The 26,015-nt window shown below is 35.5% G+C and overlaps 1 protein-coding gene across 21 annotated transcripts in view; it reads right to left on the reverse strand.

The window, feature by feature from the left end:
* Positions 1-29: 29 nt before the first annotated feature.
* The window catches only part of SLC4A7 (solute carrier family 4 member 7), a 93,747-nt gene continuing 67,761 nt past the window's right edge, over positions 30-26,015 (reverse strand). For 13 of the 21 annotated variants that reach the window (XM_085569122.1, XM_085569141.1, XM_085569222.1 and 10 more), the window contains 15 exons: positions 25,709-25,812; positions 24,015-24,189; positions 21,441-21,574; positions 20,635-20,880; positions 17,714-17,819; positions 15,753-15,914; positions 14,744-14,857; positions 14,120-14,281; positions 13,611-13,862; positions 11,542-11,610; positions 10,926-11,099; positions 10,429-10,560; positions 9,561-9,652; positions 7,610-7,717; positions 30-4,483 (listed from right to left, as the gene is read on the reverse strand). In XM_085569122.1, the coding sequence (XP_085425248.1) occupies positions 4,402-4,483; positions 7,610-7,717; positions 9,561-9,652; positions 10,429-10,560; positions 10,926-11,099; positions 11,542-11,610; positions 13,611-13,862; positions 14,120-14,281; positions 14,744-14,857; positions 15,753-15,914; positions 17,714-17,819; positions 20,635-20,880; positions 21,441-21,574; positions 24,015-24,189; positions 25,709-25,812 (2,112 nt within the window). In that variant the 3' untranslated portion in view covers positions 30-4,401. Of the gene's footprint in view, positions 4,484-7,609; positions 7,718-9,235; positions 9,288-9,560; positions 9,653-10,428; positions 10,561-10,925; positions 11,100-11,541; positions 11,611-13,610; positions 13,863-14,119; positions 14,282-14,743; positions 14,858-15,752; positions 15,915-17,713; positions 17,820-20,634; positions 20,881-21,440; positions 21,575-24,014; positions 24,190-25,708; positions 25,813-26,015 lie in introns of all 21 variants that reach the window. The other 8 variants (XM_085569168.1, XM_085569178.1, XM_085569190.1 and 5 more) reach the window with 5 other exon arrangements.

Consider the following 26,015-nt stretch of genomic DNA (forward strand, 5'->3'; position numbering starts at 1 on the left):
CGGGGCAATGAAAACAGCAGCGGCCCGAAGGGAGTCCAGAGATTGTTTATTGCTTTTACCAACTTTCTGAAACGTTACAAAAGATAGCTTTATTCTAACAGTAATTAAAACAACACAAAGGCTGAATCACATTAGAGACAAGTCTGAGAGTTGTTTTCTGTATCAACTGAATATTGATTCTAAAGTTGGAATAATGTTTTCATTTGCTTTGGATTTGTTTATGAAGTAAGAAAATGTCACTGTAATTAGAAAAGCAGTCATAAAAAATTCGAACCATACAGTATGTAATCACATTTCAAATAAAGAATATTAAAATCAAAACCATAGTTCAGCTGCAAAAACTGAACCTGGAAGACACCTTTGCAAAGGAGCATCAGCAACAATAGAAAGGAAATTACTAGAAATGATGTGTCTTTCCAATAAAGTCATTTAGAAAAGTATTGATTTTCAAACTCATTCATTATTCCAAATAAATGTCAACAGATACTAAATGCAATATGAAAGTGTCTTTAGGCAAAGTTCAATGCCAACTACAAAGTCCTATGAGTTTTCACTAAAAACATTATAAAATAAAATTCACAAACTCGTGGAGCAATTTGCTTTATTTATAGCACTACACTTATGCTGACTCAAAGCTGTGTGCATCTATAGTCTTAAAATTTGCCATAAAATAAATTACTGTTGGTATAAACAAAGTATTTCCCACATTTCATTGTACTTGATAATTTTGTCCTAGATGAATAATTAAAACATTACTAATCATAAGAAAGCAAAAAGACAACTAAGCTGCTGTGGTGCTCGCCTGACAGATTACATTTGTGAACTGAGAGCATGAACCATTCACTTTATGATTTACAGAACCTATGTACAAGACAAACCCTTTAGAGCAGCACAGGCTCTGCAACGTGACCCATTTGGTACAGAAATATTTTACAGCCTGTCAAACCTGCCTTTGCAAAGGGCATGAATTAGGAAGTGGCCGTATAAAGACAGAGATGCAGATGAAGCAAATGATAATTTATGGGAGAACTTGCATTAAACAAAGAAAAAATGGCAAAGATACTTGGTTGAAAAAGATCCCAAAGTCATTAGGGCACCAAGTTCTACCCTGACAGGTTTTAAGATGACAAACTTGGCAATTTGGAACATTTTGCGGAACAATTGTATAAAATATGTCAGAGCTGCAAAGTTCATCTACGAGAAAATTGTTGTTTACTTGGGCATATGTAAACAGAATGTAAAACATGTCACTGTAATGCATACGAAAACGGTAAAGAGTTTTTTATAATATAATTTAAACACAAAACTGCATTTTAAGTGATACATTTTAGATTATATTTAAATGGAGTGGTCAAAATTAAGACCTAAATTTCATGTAAACATTAATATTTATAAATAAATTAGGAAAAAAAAAAAAAAAGGAAAAAGAAGGGGGGGGAAAAAAAAAGAGGGACTTCCTGAGGTGGCTCTGCAGCCAGGTACACAGTAGCACTAAGCTCCATTCCAGGAAACCAAGGCATCTATAAAAAGTGCAGGGCTGTTTATTTTTCCTCTAGATGTTGGAATGGAAATCCATTGGCGTAGTTTTACAGGGCTTAAGCCCTATGAAAAAAAAATAAAAATCAGTGCACAGCATTTGTCACTGCTCTTTTGCATCCATTAAGGCAAAACATATATCTCCATACAATAAACTACATCCTTAGCTGTTTTACTTTAATACTATGTGTGATTTTAAAGCAGAGAAGGTGTAAAATGAGCAGTCAATCACTTAACCATACAATAGCAACAGGGATTTACGCACTTAATACCATGTCTTCTCCTGTTCATATGGGAAGAAAGTGCAAGTATAACTATTGCCCAAGAACCCTGGAACTAAAGGTCATTGTAAACTAGTTTGCCAAGTCATGGTATTTCTGGCACTGATTAAAATATCTACACAATTAAAATAAATACTGTGATTAGACTTGTGGGGCTTTGGTTTTGTTTCTTTTCAACATTACTCAAAATATACCCACTTCCTGTAATATTAACCAAAACGTAACCCTTCTGAAGTAGAAATCAAATACCAAGTGTGCAGCACCATGGAACCCTGATTTCCAGTTTAAAGAGTTCTAAATCCAAGAGGCTTCTAGTAAATTTTTTGGGTCTTTGGAAACCATTGCAGGACTCAGAACAGGAAGCATAAAATACTATTGGGAGGACAGAAGTACTGTATTGTGGATGATACTACATGAATGCTCAAAATTTCTCTTCCGTCCTTGATTCAGAGGAAGAGGTACTTAGTAGTCAAATACTGACGTGCAGATGGGTGTTGTTGGAGGTTTTTTTAAATGTAGAAAATCTGGAGAAACCATCTGCTGTAGTTTTGTTGTTATCTCAGTTTGATCAGAGGGAAACCATGGGCTGTTTTCTGAAAGAGCACAAAGTCAAACTAAGGCACAAGCTACACGACTATCTAAGAATGCAGGTCACTACACAGTATTGGTCAAACTGGTAATGCAGACCTCTCTGGCTTAGCCGCTGACCCGAGCCTGTTATGACAGTTTGGATACCATTATTCATATTGCTGTACACTATGATGTCCTTTCTTTTAACTGTCTTCTCAGAATTCAGTTAAATGAAAAAAAGGAAACCAAAAGGTTAAATAATTGTATTACATTTAAAGGGAACAGCAACAGTCCATGTAACGTAAATACTATTTTTAAATGTTTCTATTTATTCCCACTGATTGCTTTATTTTTGTAATATACAATTACCTTCTCTACAGGTGACACTTGGCTGAAGAGCACCAAAATTCCACCTCAAGTAGTATTTTCAGATAAAGTCTGCCCTCCTCCAGAATCAGCTCCTTTTGCAATTGTTGAGAATTTTATCACTTGGTCCATGGTAAAACTCCCAACTCTGCCAAAAGCAGAATTAAGCAAACAGCATCTTCTAGTATTAAATGAGCACAGATTCTAATTAAAGCCATTGTAATGCATCCAGAAAGGGCTAGTGGCAATTCAGAATGTAAAGAGATAATGTTGGAAATTAAAGCCAAAAAAGCTAAGGCATAAGGCAAAAAAATATTAAGAATGGAAACTGCACAGTAAGTGATCAAGATTTTCATTTATATATAAAATTCTCATTATTTCAAATATTATAATGCTCAACACTAGAACTTGAAAATGTAAGTACAATAAATGCACTGACTGCATCTTTATCAGTGGAGTCCCCAAAAAATCCCACTTATTTTAATAAATGAATATTTATTTTTTCAATTCATCTTACATGATAGAAATTTATACTAATTAAAATAAATAATGTGTTTAAAAATAAGTTGGTGTGTTACCATATATGCCCTTTACAATGGAGAGGATCAGAACTGTACATACAAATACCACGAACAATTAGTAATCCATAAAATAATACTGATCATAAACCTATTCCAGAACTGAGCTACATCTAACTTAATCAAATACACAGTAAATTTAAAAATTTATTAATCAAGAAGTATATTTGATGAAGATATGAAATACTCTAAAATCTTAAAGCTGAATAAATCAGACACTGAAAGTCTATGGGTTAAAAGGTAAGCAAAAACAGGAAGAAAAGAATTCAATAGTACTGATGTGGTAAGTACTTATAATTTCCTATAGACCAATTGCTGCCTGTAAATCCAATTTATATTGTGTAAACATGGAGTGTCCAGAATGGCAAATACTGACTTGGGACTGTAACTACCATTACTGCACTCATACTGCTACTGGACAATAATGAAAACTCAGAAGAATTAAAAAAAAAAAAAACAACAAAGAAAGCAGCACACCAGGGTATTTAGATACATTTTAAGGCTTAACTAACTACCTGACTTAGGCTCTAAGCCACTCCTGTACAGAAGGAGAGACAGAATCCAAAAAACACTAGCATGGAGTGGAGACATAAAACACAGTAGTTCTTGTCAACAGCACATGAACATTTGTTCTATGAAACCACAAAAAAAGTATACCCTGAAAAAACAAGTACTAATTGCCTGCACGGGAAACAAAACTTCTGTAGCGCACATTATAAACAGAGGTATTGCAAAATGTTAAGCAATGTGGACCAGTAATCATCAGCAAAAGCTGATGTAACTTATATGCACATATTGATTATTGAAAAATAAAAAGCATTCATTACAGTCTTCCTATTTAAAAATGAAAATAAAATTTCCAAATAAAATAAATAGCTGAAGTGTGATTACCATTCATCTTACTTGCTGGGAAAATCTTCGCATTATGCAAGCATATCTACAGTGCCCTAAACAATGACAGAAATTAAATACATGTTGCTCCTTAAACTGGAAATCACACTTCCATGGTATAATATCCTACAGTGATATATATACACACACAAATACACGCAATTCCCATTGGTTCCATTCTATAAAGATGTTTCAGCATCCACGTATCTCACAACAGGTGAATTTTCCACTTCTATTTTCACACTTTCTGGTTTTTCAGGGCTGTTTGAAAACAAAAAAGAAAATGTAAAGTCTGGCGCACTTTAGGAAAGGTTAAATTTCAAATGTTTTATACTTCAAAATGAACAGTGAAAGTATTTACATAAGGATGTTTTTATAATGAGGCATTTCTATTACATTTTAGTAACTGTTAAATAATATTCACAGAAACAGTACAAACTTAAGAGAGAAATCACAAATACCTCATTCATAAATACCATATCCAATTCCGCCGCTTTTATTGATTTGAAACTGTTCACACAAAACATCTTGAAAAACACACAAACCAACCCCCAACACAGCCTGCAAAACTGTCTAGGTAAAAGTACTCAAAAAGACATAACAAGCAATATTACTGTATGTCTTTTGGGCAGGGAAACCATCTGTTCACAAGGATGGGAGGACATTTCAGTCAGTACAAAAGGGGAAAACATACTTCCAACAACAGCAGAGGACAGTTAGAAACTTGTCTAAGTGTCCATTCAAGTGAAGCAGAAGACCCTAAAGACAACCTGAACACCTGGCACCTGAACAACTGACACTCTCAGGGACACAGACACTGAATAGTGCCTGACTGAAGGACAACAAGGGATGTCCCAAGGTAGTTGGAAATCAGTATAAGATGAAATAGAACAGCAGAAGAGGAGGGCGAGTTTCAGAAGAGATGATGCATGTGTAGAGTTGCTCTTCAAGGAAAAAAAAAAGAAATTCATGCAAAGAGAAAAGTTCTGGATCTCCTAGAAGATACAAGTGTGCTGGGACTCCACAGATTCTGTAAACTACAATAGATGGTTGAGGTAGAAAGAAAAGGCAATCGGGATCAATTTAGAACAATAAAAAAAAAATTACAAATTTCTCTTTTTTAAAATATATTTTTTTAATAAATCATGCCAACCCACACAAATGTCACCTGGAATTATAAAAGACATGCCTCCTTTGAAGTACACTAGTATTTGAATATAAATCTAAAAATAGCAGTGCCTATAGAACCATTTTCACTACAGCACTACATGTCCATCTGTACCACCAGATGAAGACAGTTATGCAGAAAAATCTTAGTAGAACTCAAATAAGTAATTTACTGGAAATTACTTTTGAATGACCAGTAGTGACACCTCTGAATCTCAAGAGGAGGCAAAGAAAGTATATAAAATAATAAAACCAGCAACCAATTGAGTTGAGCTCAGGAAGTCTGTCTTTCAACATTTTCAAGATTAATGCAATATCAGATTGCCTGTTAAAAAGCTGGTTTCTGGCACCAGTGGTTTTTACTTTCCATTTGTAGTTTTAGCTAGTTCCCTACCAAGATGGATTTTTTACTGTACTAAGCTCAAGCAGGGTATGTTATAGAATCAAAGGGAAATGTCCTACAGCAAAACATAATGAATAGAAGGAATAATGAATATAAGGCTAAGCACAACAAAAAAACACTGCAAACTGATCAGAAGCCTGATTTGCTAGTATTGCATATAATTCCATACTAACTTAGCATACTCAGGAAACAGGAAAGTGAGAGATGAAATTGTACTAAATTAGAACTGCCTGACACCAAATCTAAACATTTTAATTCTTCTGGAAAAAGAAGTACATGTATGTATCTCTTCAAGCCTTCATTGGCTATCAGATAATTCACTAGAATCATCCACAAATGGGCTTCTTCTATGAATTTAGCATGAAAGAACAAAACTTATTAAATGAGGAGGGTACACTGACACACAGTCTCTTGTATCTTCAATCTGTCTTCTTGATGGTCTCACTCATGTGGTATACAAGTTTTTGAAATGTTTAATTAAATGTGTGTTTAACATTTGAAAAATGCTTAAACAATACAGCCTAGACATTCACTGGAAATGGTGCCTGCACTGGTGAGCCTCTTAAGCTTTTCCTCTTACAGTACACCTCAAAGCTCTGTCTCCTTTACCCTTGGCTGACCTGCTGTCTAGCCAAAACAGCATATTTCCATGCCTCGTTTGGAGCAATGCACATGGTGAATAGACAGATGGTATACAAGTGCTAGGTCACTGCTAGTGCTTCCAACAGTACCTGAGATGGCTTGGACAGAGCCATGAACAGAGTAGGAATGCTCCAGCCTTGGACAGAGTATGAACACTCCCTCCTCACCGTAAACACTTTCACTGAGATGTAATTTTATACAAAACCTGACAATTTTGTATCTCTCAAATGTCTTTCTCTGACAGAACTGGCTGAAAAGGATCAACCAATAGAAGATGCGCACAATAGACAACAGAATTGCTTAGGTTTAGTTTTCTGAAGAAGGCATGCCCATTCTCCCCTTTCCTACATAAAAAGTACAAAGCAATAGCTACGTGGATTATGAGCAGTCCACAGATACCAGTCCCTAAAATTATAAGCCTTTGAAGAAGCTGGGGATATTCTGGAGACAAACAGTCATGTCTTGGCTTGTTTCTCTAGATAGATTCAGACAGACAGGGAAGAAATTAGGACAGAATAGCAGAATGATCTATCACATTCAGACTTTGTTCTTTGATGGGGAGCTCACAGAGAAGAAAGGATACTGGACAGCATAGAAGATGTGTGTCAGCTTACAGGGAATGTTCTCAGCACTGAGGACTCATGATTTGTCCATGTATTTCATTCAAGTATATTTCAGATTCAATGAATATAGTATTTGAGACAGGTTTAATTTTTAGATATTAAAAATGAGTTGATGAAAAGCAAGGCACTCACCCACAAAAACAGGGCAGATCTATGGCAATACAAAGCAAAAACAAAAGTGCTGGACTTACCTTGTATTCTCAGGGGAATTTGTATTATTCAGCATCAAACCATGCTCATGTACACTCTAGTATTTAGAAACCCTAAGCTCATCAGAGTAATAAATGCTTGTACTAAGTAAATAAATAGTAATTTAAAAATTACTATTTAAGATTATACATTAAAAAAATAGTAATAAAACAATTCCTTGTAGAAACTGATAAACTTCAGAGTAAAGAGGAAGAATTAAGCTCAAATTCAAGTTTTTCTAAAGTAAGAAGCAAGTAACTCAGATTTATAAACCACATTTTTTAAAGATATTGTTCAATAAATACAAGTACAGCTGCTAAACATAAGATGATAGTTAGAAAAGGTGTGAGTAATTATAGCTACCTCAAGTTAGCTCTGGTTACTTTGGCATTCTCAGTACTCATGGCAAGAGCCTTCCACTGTGCAGTTTTGGCCATTTCGTCTGATATGTTTACAACTGAGGGATCAATGCTAAAGAACAAACATACTTTCTGGTTAGTATTCAATTCCTAGCAACACTATTATACTTACTTTCACTCATCATTTACATCAGTTGTGCCTTCTTGCAATATTTACACAGCCACAAGTTGAGCTCATCTCTTAAAAGGATACTTCAACAAAAACCTGAAAATTTAACTCACTAGCACTACCATAATTACACATCATTTCAAAACAGGTTTTCACACAGATTCCAGTAAGATATTGAAAACACTTGAGAGGTAACCCAGGCCTAAGTTCAGAAAATTATTTTGCATGCCCAGAAATAATTAATTGAATCACACTGTTGTGCAAAAGCTTTCACTAATCAGTTACTTTAAGGGGCTTCTAGGAAATAATCAAGGGCAAAAGAAAAAAGTTTAATGAAATACCAAAAATTCAAGTGAGATTTTAAACTCTTAAAAATCTAGAAATTCCAATTATCTTGACAGATAAATGTGGTTTTTTTCCCTCAAAAGCCTTATTAGATATTTTGCAAGGTTCTTTTGCCAGACCACCCATCTCCCAAGTGCTGCAGAAGATAAGTTTATCTTCATAGATGATAAATTTTAAAGCCTGTTTCCACTTTTATCCTCCACACAGTTACATGTACAACACTCAGGTGTAGTCTGCTTTCTGTTCTGTTACTTATTTAAGCTTCAGAATATACCCCAAGTCATCTCTAAGTTTTTCAAATGGCAGAAAAAACTTTCAAAGCCATTTTTCCTCAGGGATCCCCACAAGACATACAAAGCAGCAGAATACATACAAAATACACAGCTGATGAAGTCACAGCTCTACTTGAGAGCAATTAGTAACTCAAATGCTGGGTTTTTTTAGAAAAGCTTTACCATTTTCATTCAAGTTGCTTAAGTCTGATTAAGCCTGCTCTCAGAATAGACAACAGCACTCAGCAGGTGTATCTGTCTAATCCAAATTTCTGTCTGTTCCCAACTCACATAAGGGCATACCCTAGGTACTACCCAACATGTAGTAGTAGTGATGTAGTACCCCGTATTAGGTTCTACCCTAGATCCATAGGAAGGCAAAATTTTAAAATAGGAACCCTTAAGTATTAAGAGAGGAAAAGAAAAATTGTAACCTATTTATCTACCACATCTTAAAGTCATGTTGAACAGCTAAGAATACCTGACAACTCAGCTAAATACAACCCCAGTAAGGGAGACACCAACTGAGAAAATGCCTACCAAAGCTGAAAGCATTTCCATTACTGAAATTCCAGTACTTCCTTTTCTGGAAGAGAATTTATTTGTACATTTATGTTCAGAAAACATCATTTCCAAGTAAAAATGGCTGCCTGTAAAATTTTTTTTTTTGTACCAAAGAAATTATTACTTTAGCCTTTGCTTAGATAAACCAAGTAATTCCACACTTAGATTTCTTCTGAAAATCCCAAGTGGCTGGCAAACACATGGCTCAACTGATGCTATTAGTTGCTTAATGCTCAGCATTTCATGCACAGTAGCACACAAATATTCCATCAAAACTGACCAAGGATGCTTCTTCACCTTTAGTACAGCTGGTGGAAACTGAGTCATCTGATCTGTTCAAGATGGTCATGTAAATTTATAATTAAGATGCAGTTGTAAAGAACAATGCAATATACAAATACTAATGTAGCACCATGAGATAGGTGTTCATGTTTCCTAATCATGGCTAAGTTACCAGCTTGGGGAAAAAAATGATTTCAACTCATACATAACCAACTTAATATAACACAGATAAATATAAATATATAAGGCAAATTACAGACTTAATATAAAGCAAATTACAGGCTCAGATAAAAGAACTTTTAAACAAACACATTATTCTATACCTGTATTTCAGGGTTTTTACAGGAAAATCCAGGTTTGCTTCTCCATATGCAAGGTGTACACTGTCACTTTCTGAAAACATTCTCTCTGCTTCCTGTAAATTCCAAGTAACAGGTTTGTAAAATTATTCACATAGCAGAAATCACAACAGTATCTGAAGTTATTCAAGTTATATGACTGGTATTCTGTATGGGCAAAAGGCACTTCCATGTAGGTACTGCAGTTGAATACAGGAGAAAGATCTTATGATCTTTCCTCTTAGAAGTGTTTTATTAAGGCAGGAGGCATGGGAGACTGCATTAAATCCTACCAGCTTCACAAGGATTTTATCTAGGTGGCATACAGCAAGGCAGGACTTTGATGGAGAAGTTCCAAAAGCTGTATTATTGTATTACTAGTAACTAGCAGTTGCACTAAATGACAGCTCCACAAATACACGTGAGTAAAATGTCCCTGATATTATGAACACTTTTTTGACTAATTGAAGCAGAATAAAGAAATCCTACTCCACCACTTCTCTCTCCTTTGTCTCTCGCTCTCCATTTTCTTTCCTTCTTATTTGATGAAAGCCAAAAAACCCTAACATTTTTGTGCTAACAACTGCTTCTTTCCTCTTTGTTTGAAAATTATAATAATAAGAAATCAAATAAGAATCATAGTTTGTAATGGCATAATTGAAACAGTGACTTAATTCCTTAAACATCAGCAACTATTCCTCTAGTAAAGAATTTAATCTCATTAGTGAAGAATTTCACCATGTGTATCTGGTATATAAGGCCATATGCTCAGGTCACATAAAATTCTTTGAATTGCTTTAGGTATTTTGCTAGAAATTTACAACATGCTCAGTTTGATTGTTTTCACACTTACTTCTTTCTCTTTTATCTTTTCATCATCATCTCTCTTCTTTTTACTTTCTGGCATAAGATCATCAAGCCAGCTAAGCTCTTTTTTGGTGAAACATAAATCCATGAGCTTGCGAATGAACACTAATGCTAGAACCTAAAGGGAACCACAGACAAAGTACTTTATTTCGAACTATTTAAATGAACAAAAATGCACACACACTTTCAGTACACTCAAAATCTGTAACTGAAGCCCTTTTTTCTAGTACTAGATGTTACCTTACTGCAAAGGTAAATTATTTGCACTTTCAATAGCTATTCACAACTGAATTGCTTGTTTGCAGGAAATGAGAAGTCTTTTGTTTCAAAAGTGAATAGCTTGTACTACAGGGGCTTTTTGTTTCTTTCCCACTCCCTTCTTTCTTAGAGGCAGCAAACATCTTCTCAAGAGACCCTGAATAATACATGCTGTTTAAAAAATTACTGTACAGAAATTATTAACTTGCAAACCAGAAAACTTACCATCATAGGGAAAACAACAGCAGCTGCAGAGGCTTTGATCACCCACAACAGAACTAGACAAGTAAGCTGAACAACTGTAAAGATATGGACCTTCCAGAGTGGCACATAACGTAGGTAAATCAGGTCAGGCTGATGTTTGGCAGGCATTCCAAACAGTTTTATACGGTCAAAAAACTGCATGGAAAATAAAATCATTCTTCAGTTATTATTTTTTGCCTCTCCAGAAGAAAAAAAAAAAATTTTAGGCGACTACAGAAATGTAAGATAATCCCAAATTAAATACTAATGAAAGACAGTGAATGTTCAAGGGGGTAGAACTGGTGGGGTGTTTTGCATGGGTTGTCTCCCACCCCCACTAATAATAAAAAATTCAAGAATATTTCAGAAAAATTGTTTCTTAGCTACACTGTTGAAAGAATAAATAGAAAATAACTGATAAGGGAAGACATAATATTTTAAGAACAAATACCTGAACATGACACTCAGGAAATTATCCTACATGCTATTCAGACAATATGGAACAACTTTATTGTGGCTCACATAATGCAGGGTGTTACAGTTTCCTTTTCATTCAGTGTTAAACAAAAGCAAACTGCTCGTTAAAATCAGACTTTACCTGAATGCCTTTTAATGAAGATACTCCCATGTAAAGAAAGACTCCATACAAAACTGGCATTGGAATAAACTGGGGAGGAGAAAACACCCACAGTTAAAAGTGGAATCAACATGACACAAGAGAGCAGTCCGTAGCAATGACAGACACAGACCAAGTTGTTTTTTACTTTATATTTTACTTAAGTGATATCTGAGGACTTTTATTTAAAGGAACGCATATATGTAATTGAGCAACAAAAAACCCTAGCACTAACAAGGCTATCACCAGAATAAAAAAGTAGTTCTGCCTTGACTGCTCATCCACTCAATTTTCTAGGTTGCAAGAAAAATTTCTATTCATGCTAAGTATACTGCTTTATGTTGCTATTTGATAGGAACGGTATCAAGACTACTGTATTCTGTACAACTTCATGAAATTGCCACATTATAATGTAGTACAGTGTGATTTTATATTTTTATATAATTTAAAGCTAAGATAACAAAATTGTCCACTGATTTCAGTGGCACTTGCATCAAACCTTTGCAATGAAGCCTTCTTTGCTCCTGCATTCATTAAGATTCCAAATAAAGGACAGCCAAGATACAACATGAAATCTTAATAAAAACTGCTACTATTAAGACTGAACAAAAGCCTTTATTTAAACAGCTTGAAATAAAATTATTAGGAATTTACTACTGCATCTGTGTGTGTGTGGCTAGTGTCTTCACTCTAAGTTCTGTAATTTCATATAGTATTTTCTACTGCATTAAATCAGTATAAATCCACACATGGAACAAAAGCACAGCAACTGACAGATGCAAGGTTTTGTTCTCCTTCCTTCTTTTGCACAATAACAAAACAAACAAACAAACAAACAAAAATTCCTTAAACAGCAAAGAGTAATATTTCCATTCCTATTACCCTGGGCACATAAACCAAAAAGTATTCGTTTCTAAGAAAAAGAAGTTAAAATAAGGGGGTTTAAAACACTTTACTTCAGAAACCAGCACTTTTAATTTTTGCTTTTGAGTAACAATAAATCTATTTCAGTGTTTCTGCTTTTGATTCTCATTATTCACATTATACAGCTGAGCTCCTGATAAGTTTTTAATGAGAGATTGTAAAATCTGAATACTGTTTTTTAGTAACTGCTATGGCCTTATTCTTTTCAGACCTTTACATTCTTTAACAGATATACAAATGGTCAACCATTTAAAATTTATAATACATAACTACTTATTAAACTATAGCTACATATTTACCGGATTATTCTTTCCCATTATCTAAATTTGAGAAGCTATGTTTCTTATGAAATTACTTGAGATCTGTCTCTGTTTAAACAGACTTTTACAAAGTTCTTTAGAAATATCAGCAGTTATGCAATATCTACATTTCTGGCAAGAAAAAGATGGTTCTTTCATTTCTGCTTTTAACTACTGGATTTGAAACAACAAAGTAGAAGTTGAACAAATTTTAGCAAATCTGAGCAAAATCCAACTGAATTAAGTAATTTTTTTTCAACAGAGTCATTGAAAGGTCACTAAGGATATAAATTAAGAGATTAAAGTGTAATGTGATGCTACAACACAACCTGCAAAATCACCATTGCACTGTGATGATGCACAAAATAATCTTGACATTCTAAAAACCAAATTAAGTTTAGCAAACTGAAGAACAAGAAGAGAAAAATGTTATTTCTCCCTTTTAAAGCAATGTTTCTGTTCCTTCTGCTACACTATATTACTTCTGCTCAAGTAACTACTTCACACTCCTTTTCTCTCTTTTACACATTCACATAAAAACTACAGTTTTGAGGTAACATGAACTCAAGAAACTAAAAAAGAGCTGGCAAGAAAATCACGTGAGACAGGAAAAGGTTGCTTTCTTCACTACATTTCTAGCTTTCTCAGATTTCATTTTCTTGCATCCTTCCATATTGTCTCTATTCAATTAACATCTGTTCCTAGAAAAGCAATTTGAGAATGAGTCCAGGTACATCTTACTTAACATAATAGAACTTTCTTGCATTATGAAATGCTAAATCACAACATCAAAAGCACAAAGTAAATATTTTGGGAAAACTCTTTTACCTTTAACACAGAAGTCATGGACACTGACATCCCCATCAGCACAAAAATCATCAATCCTGTCACTCGCTGCTCCCGGATTCCCAAAAACTTTGGTTGTTCTCCTGGTGCTGAGCATTCAGATTCAACTTTCAGGCTGTTAACATGACTTATAGACAGGACAGTTGCAGCAACATACCACGGTAAGCCCATGATAGAACATATTCCCAACATAATACCAACCATGAGCAGATCAAGATGATAACCACAGCCTTTCTGTAAAATTAAGCAAACAAATAACCTGAAAAACTTTCTATTTCTATGATCATATGTCTAACTCAGCAGGTGAACAATCTACAACTACAAAAGTCAAATACTTTGAGAACAAATTATATTTGAACAAGTTACATTTGTTCTTGATTAGTCTATTTATATTTAGCAACTGATAGTAATTTCACAAATTTGCAGAATGAGTCTGATTTTCAGTAAATCTGACTTCCACATCATTAGACTTCAGCAAAAATTACTTTTACCTTCAGTTTATGTTCTTTCCTGTTTATAATAACAGCTGTTATTTGTTGATCCATGAAAATAAGAATGGTGCAGAGTAAAGCAGGAAGAGCAGCAATCAAGAGTGTCCACCAAGGATTGCTTCCAAGAGGATCAATGAACCATCCTCGGTCTTTACGGGTGGGCTGAATAAAAACCAAAAAAAAACAAAAAACAACCCATCAACAATGAATATTAAACTACTAAAATAGAATGCAGATTTTATTACTACAAACAGTTTCAATAAACAACAGATCAGTCTCTTAAGTCTATGTTTAGGTTTTTTTTCCTAATGGCTTTGACCAAAAAATTGATTTAGCTATTACAGGTGAACGTGACATTTATATAGAAAAGATTAAAACAAATCCATTCAATTCCTTCATTTTGTACATTTGCACAAAAGAATGCTTCCCTTTCAGTAATAATAAAACACAACTTCCTCCTGTTAGATGAGACATACATCCAAAACAGAAAAGAGAAACTACTTGATCAACTACATTGCAATCAAAAAAGAGAAATTTTTGTTTCTATACAACTCGATTGTTCTTCTGTTTATAAAACTGCAATAATTTTAAAAGTTATGTTTTTCAAAAAGTTTTGTTTCTTACTTCAAACTTCTCTGGAACCTGAAGCTTAGGAGAAGGTACTCCTACAAAATAGTCAATCAAAACCATGATTACTATGGTCAGAAATACTGCGAAGTCACTGATGGTGGAACGGACCTATAAAGAAAAGACTTGTGTTAAGTCTTGCTTTTTACCGTTATAATTTGCATGTGTAGAAAGACGATTTTCTCCCTTATGAAAAGTGAAGTTTATTTATATTATACCACACCACTGAACATTATCTATTTTTTCTTGTTACTTTAAAATTTAAGCTGTCTGCCGCATACTATGAAGTTGCACAAGACAAGTATTCTGTACAGCTGTTCACTCATTTAAGCAACTCCATCATTTTCCTTCTCCCCTCAATCCCATTAGGAGGCTTAGCCATCACAGCTAGTCCCTGGTACCTTAGGTCAGTAATATTCATATATTTCATGTTTTAATCAATAGGAGGCAGATAATTTGCAATACTTTCATATTATCGAAGATAACTTTATTAAACATTAGGAAGACATTACAGGGATGAGCTGAGGTTTATAGCAGATCTAACCACTTCATTTTGCCTAGCAGAAGTTACATAAATCAGTCTAAAACGAATCATCACATTAATATCTATTAGAAATAGTAATCCCCTGAGGAACCACTCAAAACCCAGTAGTTTAGGGAAAGTAATTAATTGTTTTGTATGGCTAGGTGAGGAAAAAAGCAGCAATATTGTCTCTACTAATGCTACCTGGCAATACTGATTAATGTGGTGAAATGGACTGCTTAGGTCTTTCAAAGTTTAGAATGTTTTGTTGTAACTCTACAAAAATACAGAATAAGCACCGAATTTTCTGCAGATTATTTCTTTCCTCAAATGTCCTAAATTTTGTAATTATTAGCTGAATTTTGGGTTTTAATTTCCTTTCCTGCCTTAAAACAAATCTCTCAAGACAGAATTCAACTCAATTAAATTATACCAAGGTTTATATTACAAGGTAACAACAGTGTATTCTCTAATCAGGATTACCTTAGTTGGGAAATAGCGTTTGGTCTTGAATTTCTTAAGGAAAGAGGAGAGGAAAAATGTTGCAAAAAATAGTATGACAGACCAGAAGAGAACATCTGGAATGTATGGTCCATGATGGCCACAAGCTGATCCACGAAACACACCATGATATTCTAAACATTCCTGCAAAGAGAAAAGCTCTTAATCTATGTTTTACTAATTCAGTACACTCAACCAAGCTTCCAACTTTTCTATATAAAACACATTTGAGAAAGTTCATAATTCCAAAAAGGAGGTTCTTTCCTTCATCACTACCTCACCCTGAGAAAGCCAGATATATGTGCTGTCTGTTCCAGAAAAGCCACAGTAGCCACCACTGATTATTTCAAAATGCTGGGAGATGCCCAAGAAGAAACAACTTCTTTACAGTCACATTACTTCTATTCTGTTTTTCAAAGCACTGAAAGAAAGCACTGCCCGGGAAAAGCAGAATATCCAACATCAACTTTAAGCTAACAAACATAAAAAAGGATCTCCTCAGTTTCTCCTATATCTTTGACTTTGTTTTGCTCAGTTAAGGGAAAAAACGTAAGTCTTAAAAAATAAGATTATCCAAATAATAAGTAAAAGTTTCTAGCAAAGTAGGCTAGCATTGTGAATAATGGCTTTAAATTAAAAAAAAAAACCTAAGTCAAATGATAGTTATCAAAAAATTTACTGAAATGCAAAGCAAAAAGTTCAAGTAAATACACAGAGTACAAGGAAACAACAAGCCAATAATTCAAGTAGCTGGAAGCAGCACTGCACTAACCTAATTTATTATTTAATTCATTGAAAATTTATCTCATGGCAAAAGTTCTCCCTTTTAACAATCTAATTTGGTTATAAGATAACATGAAATCCTGGATCAGTTCTGTCTCTCAGGTAAGACTAAAGATTCTTTAGAGGTAAAGGCATATAGATGAAAACACATATAAAATAAAAAACAAATATAAAGGAAATATAAAAACTAAGTTCAAAAGAAACTGCCATCCTAAGTGATTATGGTAAACAAGGAGTCATTGGTCGCACATAAACAGCCCTACTACAAGTCAAGTAAAGCACTGAGGTTTTACATGGAATTTCTGCTGTGCAAAAGAGTGTGAATGTCTATGCTCATACACAGATATCCACTGCTGTTCTAGACAGCCTCAGATGGCCAACCCAGCAAGCATAACAAAAACAGCAGCAAATCCAAATCATTCAAGATGCAGCTGGGAGTCAGATGCCAGTGTAATCAAAACAGTTGCACACAACTGCATTTATTCCACTGCACACTGCCCAAAAAAACTAATTATCAGCGAAAGTGTTTCTCTCTAAAAGCTTTCCAGAGCACTTGCACATGGTAACTTTCTTCCTCTTCACCTACACACAAAATTAGATACTGGTATAAAATATCCACTTCATAAATTAATACTTTCAAGCCTATTCTGAATAGTTGCTTTCAATTTCAGATAATTGTTTTCTTCCAATCAATATTTAGGTAGTTCCTTTCATTCTGTAGGGAGTTTCGTACCAATGTCTAATAAACTAATGAAATATATTTACTACCACACTTCAACTACAAATTGCATCATCACATCATATTAAAAATACTTCTTTCAGGAACTGGAAGAAAGCAAACTCCTGTTTATTCACCTCATCATGTTCACCTTCAGGAAGAGTACTGTGGTGCCTAAGAGCATTAAGGTGGCTGCCTTAAGCATTTATATTAGTATTTACTTCCCTGGACTCACTTATCTAGTCCTCTACCATGACTGTGTAAAACCTTATGGAAGAAATTAAGAGAGTTCAAAAATACAGTTTTAACAAAAACACTCCAGGTTCAGTTAAGAAAAGAAATCGGATGAAAAAATGCAATAAACACTGGTACCATGCAGGTATTTATTTTTTTATGCATATGCACATACACAAGTACATACACATAGCTTTCAGATACTCACAGAAACTGTAAGATTACTCCATGCTATATCTTCACCAGACTTATTCATACTCCTCCACAAACGCAATGTTTCATTGCTTGGTTTCTCAGGCTTAGAACACACACATCTGAAGAGAAGAAGAAAAGTTTACATGCTTTTAAGTTGTATGTGCCAAAATGCAGCAATTTGAAGTAAATTTAAAAATCCTGAAGAGTTTAAGCCAGAGTTTATCCCAAACTTCTATGGAAGAAGCAGAGTACAAGGCTTTTCCTTACATCACATGACCTAGGACTATTGAGAGGCTGGGGGAAATGAGGAATCAGATCACCCTCAAGTAAGACACCATATTTCAGTATGTAGTGCAGTAACTGAAGATATAAATGCTTACAGTGCTCCGCTTTAAAGCAACTGTATACATACTTCTTAGCAATATTTTTGTAGAAGTAAAAATGCCCTTTCCTATTGCAGCATTTTGCAAACTTGCACTGCAGAATCCTTTCTGTCAGACAGGTTGACAGAAGTACAGATCAGATTAAAAAAAAACTCAAAACACAATTTAATGGGATGTTTTCAAATAAAGCTATTCAACTACACCAACTGGTAAGCTTAACACAAACATTTATGTAGAAGAGGATGAAGAGGTAGTAAGCAAGAAATAAGTCTCCTTTTTCTATGAGAATCACTAAAGACACTGAAGAAAACCCCAATGAATCACAGAAGGGAAAATCTGCATCTGTGGTGTGAAGGTAAAGAAGGAAAAAACATTAAATGTGCATGGGCAAAGAGAACCTAGATTTGCAAAGTATAATGTTTGGGGAATTTAGAAAATAGTAAGTAAACAAATTTTCTTTTGTTAACTGAATTCTAAACTAACAGCAATAGGAAATGGGAAAGGAGTGAGAAGAAGTAACTCTTACAAAGCAATTTGTTGCAGAGGATAGATAGATATGATTGTTATTTTAGCTAGCCGGATGTCACTTCTACCCTTGGATGAATCCTGGAGTGAAATGGACTGTTCCATCCCACCCTGCAAAAGATTGTGGTTCATCCCGCACCTCTGTACCTGCCCCTAAAACAGAGTCTGTAACCCCATTGGCCCATGCCTTGTCCCAGCCCACCTGGGAGCCCCTGATAAGGGGGCTCCGAGCGGCCATGCGGCCTCTTGGACTTCCTCCCTCTCTTGGCCCTCTCCTCTCTTGGCCCTCTCCTCTCTTGGCCCTCTCCTCCTCTCTTGGACTTCCTCCCTGCCTGGGGCTTCCCCTCTCCTAAACCCTCCGTTTCTCTCTCCCCTCCCCCGTCCTCCTAAGCCCAGCCACGTGCTACGCCTGAGAGCACGAGGCTTGGGCATTCCTGAATTCTCCAATAAATCTCTTCCCCCAAGAGCAAGCTTCAGAGATCTCTGCCTCCCTACACCCCAACCGTGCAGAGGAGCCTACTCTTCCCTCAGCAATTACCAACACAATCATCAGAAGAGAAAGGAATTGCAACAATAAGCATGATAAGACAAATAATAGTTTTTGGTCAAGGCTGCAACATAAAAAAGCATGTTGAAGGGAGACTTGACAAAATTCTCAACAAAAGCAATGAAGATAAAGTATGCCACCAAGTAGACAAGAAGAAATCAGGAAGAGGAAAGAAAAAAACCCACACTCAGAGAAAATGTAAGAGTATTTCAGATTGTCTTGTGGTTCAATTAACTGAACATGCTTGTTCTGCACCCTTTTCCCCACTAGAGGTTACAGAATGGGGAGAAAAGAAAAGGGAAAGGAGAAAGAATTGTCAACAGCTGGATCTCCTACAGATTTGTGAGAGAAAAAAATACAGGACAAACCCAAGCTGAACACTGTGGCATGTCCCAAAAAAAATAGAGCTAAACCAAATTCAAATCCCACCTTCCCATCTCCTCCCTCACAGCCTGCCTATGGCAAAACACAATCAGGTGCCAAGTGTCTGAAGACCTACAGTACAGTTTCTGCCACCTCAGTGGATTTAACCTGCCCACACAAGTTCAGTGAGGACCCAGAGCCACTGAAACAGAAGGATGGGAAGGGAAGGAAGGGAAAAATAAGGAAGTGAGTGTCCTCCCACAGCTCACTCCTGGCAATGTGGCCTGGTCTTAACAGCTGCTAACACAGGAAAGGAACTGTAAATGCCAAGTGTGAACAGAACACAAGATGCAGTCTGACAGGGTCTTTGCCCTTTCCCCCTGGAAGAAAGTACTGAAGAAGCACTGAATGATGGTAAAAGTAAGCAGAGATCTTGGAGGGAAACACAGTAGTCCGGACCTGGTTTGACACTGCTAGAAGATATCCTTTGTGCAAGATGAGCAGTATCCTGGCCAGGCAGAGCAGCTGCCCAGCAGGACAGTGAGTGTTCTGCTCTCCAACTAGGGAATGACTGCCCCAGTGCAACAAGCAGGGACCCTCACCCTGGGGGCACAGACACGACCTCATTGAGGGTCCCTCACCCACATTGTGATCACACAGGTACAACTGAAGTTGGAAGATGAGCATCTCCAACAGGAGGGGAGCACTAACATTTAAACTATTTCATTTAAACGATGAGAAATTAGCAGTTTTCTCTGAGCAACAGTGCACAGCATCTTCATCTGGCAGGTGTGAGCTGGTAAACCAACTCATCCTATTTCATGAAACTATACTTCCTAGAAGTAGCAAGGCAGAAGTCCTGTTCTGACCTTTAGTAAAGCTGTATTAAAGCAAGCTTTGTCACAGGCCCTTATCCCTTCCAACCACCCATAGCTAACACGGAAAATTCAATTCCACAGCATCCTGAATAGAATTGTTTTGAGGTTTCGCATGCCCATACCACTTCTAGCATCCTCCTAGCCTTCCTGGAAGTGGCACCCACTGCCATTTAGTAAACAATATGTCTCTCTATATGTTCCTATTTATTTCACTAACAGATAGAAACTTGGTACTTACGAATATGAAGTCAGTTTATTCAAATCATTGTGCATATTGAAAGGATACACTTCTCCCAAATCAACAAGCTTTTCCAATGCCTCATAAATAAAAATGATGCATATGAGCGCTGCAAAAGCTTCCTCAGTAAATCGAGTGATGTAGCACACAAGGCTGCTAGCATCTGTGGCTACAAGCACAATGCATAGAAATGCAGTCCACAGACCAATGCTAGTTCGCAGGGAGAGGTAGGAAAGACCATAATCCCTGTGTGAAGAAAGAAACAAAAAGCATTAACTGAGCCAAAACCCATCTGTATTACATTTTATTTGAAAAGACATAAAGGCCAAGCTTTATAGGTATTCAGCACTTTTCTCATGCTTGATATTAGCTCTGAAGGAAGCAGAAATTTTTTTTTGTCTCATCTCCCACCAAAGCAAAGCAACACTGCAAGGTGTTTCTAAGATTGACAGTGCAACTACCTAGCTTGGGAAGCATCATGGGGATGAGTCTCTCCAGAACTACCCAGATGGTTTCTCCTAGAGGGTAGATCGATCTCTGCTTATCCCTGCAGAAGCAAAGCCAACAACTTCACACAGTCAGAATATAACTTTTACTTGAGTCCTTGCCACTTCTTATCACTGATTTTCTCATTCAAGTTTGCTAGTGCCTCACAGCTTTATCAAACTATATCAATTTCTCAGTTTCTTGACACGGTATTTACCTTAATGGACATATACATTTACTGTACATCTGCTTTCAATCACAGCTATTGTAACAGGCTAGAATGTTAAAAAGTTCATCAAGCCAATATAAACATCACTTACCTGCAAAATTTGAATAATATTTTTTCAAATACTAGAACTGGTCCTGTGCTTCCCAAGATAGTAAGAGGTTGCCCAGCAAAGAGAGAATAAGCAATCCCAGTTAATGAGGCTCCAAAGAGAGACTCTATTGCACTCTGTTTGGGGGGGGAAAAAAAAGCTATAACTGCTGCCTTTCAGGTTAGCATTTAGCATCATTATCTTCATAAATACAGCTTTAAGATGCATTAACTTAGGAACAAGACAAGATGTAAACACATTGCAATTAATATCCATATTTGAGACAATAAATACTGTTTTACAGTAACAATACCATGAACAAGATTTTGAAAACTTCACCCCTGAGAAACATAAAGCCATCCAAAACCATGACAACAAATTACTAGTCCTGCTAGCTCTGGAGGAAAAGCATACCAACAATTATACAAATTTACAAAAAACAAAACCAAACCCAAAAAAACCCAAAACAAACCCCAAATAAACAAAAAAGAAAATAGCTACTCAGCATATTGTTTACAGAAAGAATTAATGGTCTCTAGAAAGAAAACAGATATTTGTATTGCACCATACCTACAGTGTGCTGCATCAAACCTGCATCAGTCAACCAAGCATTACAAAAAAAAAAAAAAAAAAAAAAAAAAAAAAAAAAAAAAAAAAAAAAAAAACAAGCTGACAGGCAAAGGTGCAGCGGGAATTACTGAAGAATATACATTTATGTATACATGACACCAAATATAGATGAGCAGTAAACCAATGTCCCACCTGGTAATGCATTTCTTTTCAAGGAATTAAGGTATCTACTTCAGTTCTTGAAGTAAGTGTTTCCCTGTAATACTTTCTGCCAAAAATACCCAGCTACAATGCACCTCAAAAGAGAGAGGCCAGAATTTTAAATACTAAAATTGTATTAAATTTACTTGAAAGTAGTTAATTACACCGCCTACCACTATGAGAAGTCATGGATTACAGATTCCTGTAATGGAATTACAGTGTTCCTGGTGGAACTTCAAAGCATTTGCTATTTTGAAACTGTGCAAACCTAAGAAAACAGAATTCTTAAAACTTGAGCTCCAATTCAGGAAAGCATCTGAAAATGGTCAAAATGATTTGCTGAACTGGGCTATTAAAAATTAAAATGAGTCCTTAGATCATAATATTAGGAAAAAAAATAATTCCAGTCTCTTGTTCTATTACCTTCAAATTAGTGTTTTTGGTTAGTCAATGCATTAACCTTGGGGTTCTCAGTCAGGGTGGCAGGGACAGGAGCACTGTGGAGGTGATGGCCTCTGAGAATGCGAGGGAAGGTTTCAAAGACAAACTGTGTACCTTACAATGTCAGCTACTGTGCTTGAACATGTGTGTGCAGTAACTAAATGTTTTATTCAATGATGCACACCAAGTATCTGAAGGCAGGAACAAACCCGCAAACAATTCCAGATAGCTAAAAGAAAGAAGGTGTTTGAGAATCAAGCTTTGAAAGGAGGGTGCTTTCATTATTATACATGTTCTACATTCAAAATTTACATTGTCATTTTAGTAATCATTCCTACATTTACAGTGGGAAAACCAGTACGCAGAAAAGACATAATTGATATCTGTATTTTCTATCAGCTTGAAGTGCTACATTCAATACACAAATATCTGAATCAATAGCAATAATTGAAAGAGATAAAACAGTTAACTAAATTTTAATATAGTACAAGCTTAAAATTTTCATTAAGCATCAAGAAGAATTTTTTTAACATTTTAAGTTTCAACAGAATCTGAGCATTTGTAAAGGACATGTCTGAATACATCCTTCCCTCCCACAAAAGGACAGAGCCTTGTTTCTTTGTGATAGATTTAAAAACAGAAAATACACTTCAAACTAGTTTATTCATATGCCAATTGACACTGAGTTACTAACACTGCTCATATTAAGTAATTCTTCCCTGCTTCAAAAACTGAAGTGCAATGATATTCTGGTGAAAAAGGTGCTGCCCAACATAACACTACCAAAATTTTGGATGTGTATGGCTTACATTTGAGTCATTTACAATGAAGAGTATTTTCTGCTGATAAACCTCAAGTACTTTATTTTATTGTGAGAAACATATATATTAGTGCAAGCATAAACATATCCTGTCATTTTCATAAATGGACTGCTGGCCACACACTGCAGGTATTATCATCCTCATAGGCCTACTCCTCAAGGCCAGTACATGATCTTGGCTATCCACCTTGACCCTCTGACTTTGCCTAAGGTAGGCCCAGTGGGACAGTGCACCTTTACTGCTATTTATTACTCTTAAGCAGCCAAAAGGAAGGCAATGCCAGCCTTTTCTCTATTAATGAATCCATTCATCCAATGAGGCAGGATAAACATTTTTTACCTCCCCTGCCCATCTTCTCCTGTTCACATAGGTTCCCCACATTTTCCATAACAATTACCTTTTGGGGAAGATCTGTTTTGGGGCAGGCTAATCAAGTGCTGTGGGTAAATTCTTCAAATACAAGTATAAATAAATGAGACAAATGCACACAGTGACTTGCCTCTGAAGGTCTAAAAGCCTGGCCGCTACCATTCTTTGTACTCACTATTCTGCCTTGTGTAGCTTCTCCCAGGAGCCCTCCAAAAGTGATTACAGGAGACATACAGGCACAGTATAGGAAAAGAATCGAGGCCAGGCACTGCAGGCTTAATGCATCCTTGAAGTCACTCAAGAAAAAAGGTGCTTTCCTTTTGATGTCAAGTATCAAACCACCAAAAAGCCTAAATAGGTGAGATGAAACTCGTCAAACTGTACACTAAAGGATTCTAGCTAGTTTAAAACTATGGGCTACACATGACTGCCAGTGCCTATTGCCGGCACAAATTATCTATTTCATAATCCAGATTAAAGCATAACAATTAAAAACATATATGAGAATCTTATCTATTCCAACTCAGCAGTATTCCAAACATAATCAAGCAGGTTACCCACATTTTTAAAAGCTGACTACATCTTTTTTATATATGGGCTAGATACTGAAAAAATAACTTTGCAAACAATGGTACTAAGCGATGCTAAATGGTACCTAAACGATGCTTTAAGTCAAAGCTGTCTTATTATATTCAAAACAATGGAACAGAGAAATATGCTAAACGTCGTAGATCACTGCATTGTCACATTTCAGCATTAATACTCCAACATACAGTTGTATCTTTTCATTTGAATTCTCTACATACATATGATTATGTCAATAAATATAGGTCTATTATTTTTTAACAGTGTTCTTATCTGGAGAACACAGATATTCTACTTAGTTCAACTGGGTAAGCTATTACCAAAAATTTAAAGAGCAATTTAAAAAAAAAATCTTAAAGACTTCAAAGTATTAGATATTCATTTGCATTTAGAAAAAATTATTTTATTTTTCATTATCAAAAAAACCCTAAACACTTCTAAGAAAAAGAAAAGCCTTATCTACAGCTAATTTTGTGAGCAAAAATGAACTTTTCAGCTCCACATACTGTCTACAAAAACAGTAAAGGGTAACTATAACAAAGCCACAAGGGTAAAAATCAACACAAATATCGTAAAGTCTTCCTCACAAATGCATGAAAAAGATGCATTTGATTTGGAAGTTTGTTATTCTGGGGATAACAACACTGTACATACACTCCAAAATTTTTCAGTTGATTTAATCTCTACTCTCATATCAGATATTAAATTTTAATCATAACCAGGTATTTCCAGTGTTGGAGACTTCTTTAGCAAATATTTCAGAATTAACAGAAAACAATAAGAACTGAAAGAAATTACAATTTTGTTTTATCTCTATAAGAAACCTAAGCAAAACCCAGAGCTAACCAATACCAAACTACTTTTTACCACTATTCATTTCTTATTGCTCCATTTCATATTGCTCCTTCATATACATAAAATAGATTTGCATTAATGGGATTTTTTAGTACCTAGCCCAACACTGAACATTGCATATTCCTGCTGTAATTATGGTAATTACATGCTCCTGAAGATTAAAAGCCCAACTTTTAAAAATCAGTTAGTTAAATTAGGCAGCATCTTATGTGAAATCCTTCACAAATGTGTTGAGAAACATTGCCAGAGGCTTGAAAATACTTTAAGCAGATTGGCACTTACAGGCAAGAATCCAACACTTGAAAAGGACAAAGGATGCGCTCTGACACTTGTACCGTGATTTTTTAATGTTTAAATGTAAACCATTAAGATGAAGATTTATCACTTCTATTTCTTTACGGAAGCTAGCATTTAGGAAAGTGAACACACCTTCCAGTTCTCTGAAGTTCAGGTCCAGCATGATGGCCTTCTTCTTTAAGACCCTCTCCTGTAGGAGTAGATCCATTTGGAAATTTAGGTGCCTTCCTTTTATCCTACAGAAGAGATGGGAGGAAAAAAAAGGAAAAAAATACTTTGAGACTGCCTTTACACTAAAAAGTATAATTAAAATACTTCAACACCCTTTTTCATATTTTCAGCTCATCAGCAGTCCTCCATTTTCCAAACTAATCTTCTGTTGAGTACAGACGACTAAAACTGTACAACACTACCCAGAACACCTTATTAGTACCTTGCA

The sequence above is a fragment of the Lonchura striata genome, chromosome 2 (assembly GCF_050655825.1).
Source record: "Lonchura striata isolate lonStrDom1 chromosome 2, ASM5065582v1, whole genome shotgun sequence".
Lineage (NCBI taxonomy): Eukaryota > Metazoa > Chordata > Aves > Passeriformes > Estrildidae > Lonchura > Lonchura striata.